General features: G+C 38.3%; 1 protein-coding gene across 3 annotated transcripts in view; it reads left to right on the plus strand.

Moving 5' to 3' along the window:
- gria2b (glutamate receptor, ionotropic, AMPA 2b) overlaps positions 1–6,000 on the plus strand; it is a 56,188-nt gene that overhangs the window by 42,341 nt on the left and 7,847 nt on the right. For all 3 annotated transcript variants that reach the window (XM_067599893.1, XM_067599895.1, XM_067599894.1), the window contains exons 8-11: positions 1,434–1,538; positions 1,670–1,777; positions 2,206–2,412; positions 2,579–2,946. In XM_067599893.1, coding sequence (XP_067455994.1) covers positions 1,434–1,538; positions 1,670–1,777; positions 2,206–2,412; positions 2,579–2,946 — 788 coding nt within the window. The remainder of the gene's footprint in view (positions 1–1,433; positions 1,539–1,669; positions 1,778–2,205; positions 2,413–2,578; positions 2,947–6,000) is intronic.

Genomic DNA, 6,000 nt, shown 5'->3' on the forward strand with positions numbered 1-6,000 from the left:
CAATGGGGGCTCCGCACCGAGCTATAACGCAGGTGAAAGAGCACAATACCAGTGTTCAAATTGGAGAGAAGATCACAGCACAGACACAGCATGTGGTACAACATTTGAAAAGTATTCCCTTTCAGCTCTTTTTAAATGAAAGACATGCTATATGATGGTCCAGTTTTACACTATTCCACTGACTGATAATTAGTGGCAGTAAAGGGCCAAGAAACGTAACCACCAGCAAAAGGTGGAAAAGAAGAAGAGAAAAGAGAAGAGAAGAGAAAAGAACAGGAAGCAGAGTCCACTTTTTAAAGAAAGTTCCCATATGCTTTTGAGAACTTGGAAAAGGGAGGGAAGGGCTATTAAGCCCACACTGCAAAACTGAGGTTTTGAGGATTGTATTAATCGTGGAGGTCTTGAACTCAAGGCAGCTCCTCCTCATGTCTTATATGCATGTCCAGACCTCCCGGGTACCGGGTGATGGAATCATAGCCAAGTACCATCTCGTCAATTACGGAAAAGCCTTGTGAGCCATTACCTATGCACAGTTCAGTGATGACAAAAGTGAAAATAGAATATCCTAAATCTTACCCTGAATATTTTTTTTTATGTCTCTGGATGCCCATCTATGCTCTGCTTCATGGCCAATATGAAAAGTTCAAAGACTTCCCATGGTCTCACGGATAAATCAGAATAGCAGGGATACAGATAAAAGGCAAAACCTTTGTGTGTTGACATGTTAGTTGGTTGATCACTCTTAGAATATATTTTTAGCGACATCATAACAGCTGGGAATCACTTAAAGAAGACAATAGTTTATTACAACTTGGGTTTTATTTTTGTAGCTTTACTCACCTAGGTAATTGCTGAGATATCAGAATGCGGCAACATTGCTAAGAAAAGGTCAGACAGGTCAAGAGGCATGAGCATTCAGACTATCAGTCAGGTTGTAATCCAACCCTCAGGTTATTCAGATCAGCTAGTCAGGCCTTATTTGAAATAGAAAACAAAGGCAAACAGTAAAATGAATACCTGCAAAAGTGAGGGTACCCAAGATGTTGCTGCCACAGGTCAAAGATGATGGATGTTGACATCACATCCCTCACTTTTGTTTTTGCAAGTGGTATCTGATCTGCTTATGCATCTTGCCCCATATTACTTTTAGCATTGTCGCCAACATTGTAATAAACCTTAGTTTTCCTTTAAAACTCCAGGTAAAAATACCATTTTCCGCAAGCTTCAAAAATGACTCCAAATTAACTCCTTCCATATTAATTCTCATTCAACTACCTGTGTCAACCACAACGCAGTATGATGAATTACACAAGACACTACTAACAGAATTAATGTCATAATGCTGTTTTCATGTGACACAGCAGTCTAATATGCTAGGAAAGCCAGTTTGAAGATACTTTGTTGTTGTAACACTTTGATTTTGTGTCTTTAAGGTACGTGTGGAAGGCCTGACAGGAAACATCCAGTTTGATCAACATGGCAAGAGAGTCAACTATTCAGTGAACATAATGGAATTAAAGAGTAATGGTCCCGTAAAGGTACGTTTCTGGATGTTCCACAATGTACATACATTGGTTTGGTTTGAATTTGAGGTTCAAATTCTAAGCAATCAAGATTTAATGTTGTGTGTGCTGTTTTAATGAATGTCATTATGTATTTATCCCAACAGATTGGATACTGGAATGAGGTTGACAAAATGGCTGTCACCAAATCTGATGTCTTTACAAATGAAACAACAGGAATGGAAAACAAAACAGTTATTGTCACCACCATCTTGGTAAATATTTGGAAAAACTACTTTTTAAATGGTTTAATATATGACTGTATAATTAAGTATAAACTGCTTTAATTGTACTTCCAGCATTTCCTCTCTAGTTTGATGTAGTGATTGGCACAAAATATGGGACATTATTTGTCAGTGATTGTTTTAATTGTGGTATTTTAATCTCACATTTCTATAGAGGAGAGGATACTTTTTGCTGTAGTAGCATGTTTGAATTTCATCTTCAGATTGACAACCAAAATAACACAATGCTGCTAATTTCTTGCCACATGATTGTAATTTGTTTTAAGACCAGTGCCCTCTTATATTCATAATGAACTGTCAGCCTTGTGTGAAACCCTTGTCTTTGAAGCTGCTTTTTACATTGCAATTCAAACCTCTTGTGCTGAACAGTGTTTTCTGTTTTTCTCTCTGTCCTTCAGGAAGCTCCATATGTAATGCTGAAAAAGAACGCTGACCTTTTTGTAGACAATGACCGCTACGAGGGTTACTGTGTAGATCTGGCTGCGGAGATAGCAAAGCACTGTGGCTTCAAATATCAACTGAAAATAGTGGGGGATGGTAAATATGGAGCCAGAGATGCTGAGACCAAAATCTGGAACGGGATGGTTGGAGAGTTAGTGTATGGGGTGAGTTACCAAATAGTTACTTAAGTTGATATTTTGTTGCAAACCTCAAGACAGTACTTGTTTTTCAGAATGATTTTGTAGCATTTTGGAAGTTAAGATCTAAAATAAAATCCTATCGGATAAGTACTGTCTTAATCCTTAGATCTTTTGTCTTTTGGTTTGATAGAAAGCAGACATTGCAGTGGCTCCTCTGACCATCACTTTGGTACGAGAGGAGGTGATCGACTTCTCCAAACCCTTCATGTCTCTGGGAATCTCTATCATGATCAAGAAGCCTCAGAAGTCCAAACCAGGCGTCTTCTCTTTCCTGGATCCACTGGCTTACGAGATCTGGATGTGTATTGTTTTTGCCTACATCGGTGTCAGTGTGGTGCTGTTCCTTGTCAGCCGCTTCAGCCCGTATGAGTGGCACACTGAGGAGTATGAAGACGGGCAGATCCAGACCAATGAGTCAACTAACGAGTTTGGCATATTCAACAGCCTGTGGTTCTCCCTTGGTGCCTTTATGCGACAAGGCTGTGACATATCACCTAGGTAAGAAAAATCAACTGCCATGTTGCCCTTGGTTTAATTAACCAAGAATAAATAATGATTTCATGCAATTATAACTTCAAATCTAAATGAACTTCATTTCACAATAACTCCTCACAATAATCACAATAATGCACTTCATGCACTTCATTTCACAATAATAAAATAGGAATAAACTAGAGTTTTATTTATTTATTTATTTATTTTTATCTTAAAGCTAATATGCAACCACATTATCTGTCTTGAGCCAACAAAGTGTACTTTTAGTTATGCTAGCAGTGTGGCTTGAGGTATAGCAGTATTGGTTATTAGGCAGCAATCTAGAGGTTTAACACTTCAGGAGTGTCCAGGGAGGGACAATACATAAAGTATCTCAAATGGATCACCTTGAAACTTGGTACCGACAAGGACAGACTGAGTTTTTGTCTAAGTACTACCCACAGGTATAAATTTCCACTTTTTCAACACTTCAGTTCATTAGAGAATACCTCTAAAACGATAATGACATCAACCACAGCTGTGCTTACAAATTAATGCTTACTGCCAATAGTAGCATAATCATAGTCATAATCATGCATCATAGTATGCTACGAATTTAGCATTGTAACATGTTAATGAAATTAAATAATAAGTGCTTAAATATCAGCATGTTAACATGAAAGAAACCTATTGATGAAAATTGCTTTCTTCTGGCAAAGATCAAGAGCACAATTTTATCTCCAATCTTCATTCAACTTTGGTTTTCTGGTGGCTGATGAGCATTACGACCTCATTGGGACAATAGCAGGCCATGAGTCTGGTTACCATTTTATGCAAATTAGTGGATTTTCTCATGTACACAAGGTCAGAGTTAGGAGCTGTGCTGCTATAATTGATTCACTGGTGGCTAAAAAATGATACCATGTCCTCAATTTACTAGTCTGTGATTGTTCATGCATAAATTTTGGATATTTTTGGCCATGCTGTTCTAGCCTATCTGTGTGGAGGGCAGTGTCGGACTATCGGTTTATCGGTCCACCACTTTGGTCCAGACTGAAATATCGCAACAACTCTTGCACCACCATGAGGTTGACATTTTTGGATCTTAGTGAAATGTCTGAACAGCAGTTATATGGTTCACTATGAAATTTGGTACAGATATACATGATGTCTAGATGATAAATATAAATGAATTTGGCGATCCCCTGACTTTTCCTGTATAGTGCCATCAGCTGTATAGTGCCACCAGTCAAAGTTTTCACTCATCCTGAGAAATATCTCAACATCTACTTGATGGATTGGCAAAACATTTTGCGCAGACATTCATGGTTCCCAGATAATGAATCCTACAGACTTTTGTGATCCCCTGACTTTTCCTTGAGTGCCACCATGAGGTTGGCATTGGTGTTTCTAAATGAACTAATAGACTGCCACAACATTTGATACACACAGTCATGTCTCCCTTAGGGTGAACTATAATCACTTTGATTATCTTTTAATGTCTCATCTAGTGCCATTATCTGCTCTTAATTTCAATTTACCCAATACTTTAGTTTATTACCAAGCAAAAATAATTACATTCTCAGCTTCATGTGCAGTTTGTGTTTAGTGCTAATTAGCAAACCATGTCATGCTAACACATTAACGTAAGATGGTTAAAATGGTAAACATTATACCTACTAAACATTGGCATGTTACCGTTGTCATTGTGAGCCTGTTACAATGCTAGAGTTAGCTTTAGAATTAGCATTTAGCATTTAATGCAGCCTAACAGAGCTGTTAGAATGGCTGTGCACTTTGTCTTGTTCATACAAATCCTCCATGTCCTGTTTATTATTTATTAAGAAAGTTAGTAAATTGTTCTCCTTAAAGATATACTATGCAGGATGTGTTGATTCATTCAAAGTTGGCCCCTCTTCCCTTCAATGCTCAATGACAACAGAGCGAGAGAGAGAGAGCAGCACTAGCAAAAACAAAGCTGTGAATCAAGGAAATAAAACGTTATTATCTGATTGTTTTACAGCAGTTATGTTCTAAAGCACAGATAAACACGCCCACACCTCTGCACATCCCTGCAGGAAGGTGCCACAACACTGGATTTTGTGTGAATGCAGCTGAAGCACACGCTTCATCCTTTCCGCTGTTGCCTCTCTGCTCTGTGTGTGTGTATGTGTGTGTGTAGCTCAGCCCCGCCCTCACTCAAATAGACACGGAGACCTGTTATCTTTACAAATCCATGACACAGACAGAGAGCAGAGGAGAGAGATGGAGACAGTGATGTAACCTGGTCACTACGTTTTTATGGAGTCCCGACCTCACACCCTGTGTGCTGTTATTAGCTGGGGGCTACACACTCACTCCCTAAAGGTTGATGCCCAGAAACATCCCGAACACAGCAAAATAATAAGAAAATACAGGCGGAGGGCAGGGTCTCTGTAGATAAATACACCGCCACACACTTCTAGTGGGTCATAAGTGATGATTGAGAAGGATTATATTTATATGAGTCTATACATTGTTTTTAAGGAAAATCCTGCATAGCCTATGCCTTTAATACATTTAATTCCATATAAATCTTTGGATATACATTATAGATTGAATAACCTGTGAGAGCTGACACTTGTGCTGGACAGTCATGCTAGTGAGGTTAGAGTCATGTGTTCCACAGAGATGAGTCAACATGTTACTTGAACTGTCATCTGTGTCTCATCGCAATGATTTGAGGAGTGTCAGGAGAACTCCAGATCAGGAGACAGTGTTATGTATTATAATATTAAATTGTTTTTCTGACAGAAAAAAGCTCATATTTCTTTTAAACCTCTGTTCAGTTTAGTGTTGTCATGGTCTGTCTGTTATATCACAGAGGCATGCTATTAAAACTCTAGACAAGATTTATTATTACAGCATCCCACAGAGTGCAAATATGATGAAATTGGGAGACAACATTAGAACAGGTTTTGTGTAGGTTGAGTGTAACCTTGCAATGTGTATGAAATGTGACAAAATAAAAGAAATACAAATCTAAACACTGTAATGCAACATTTTCTAAATTATCATCCTAATGAAGTGTGTGTCACA

The sequence above is a fragment of the Thunnus thynnus genome, chromosome 9 (genome assembly GCF_963924715.1).
Source record: "Thunnus thynnus chromosome 9, fThuThy2.1, whole genome shotgun sequence".
NCBI lineage: Eukaryota > Metazoa > Chordata > Actinopteri > Scombriformes > Scombridae > Thunnus > Thunnus thynnus.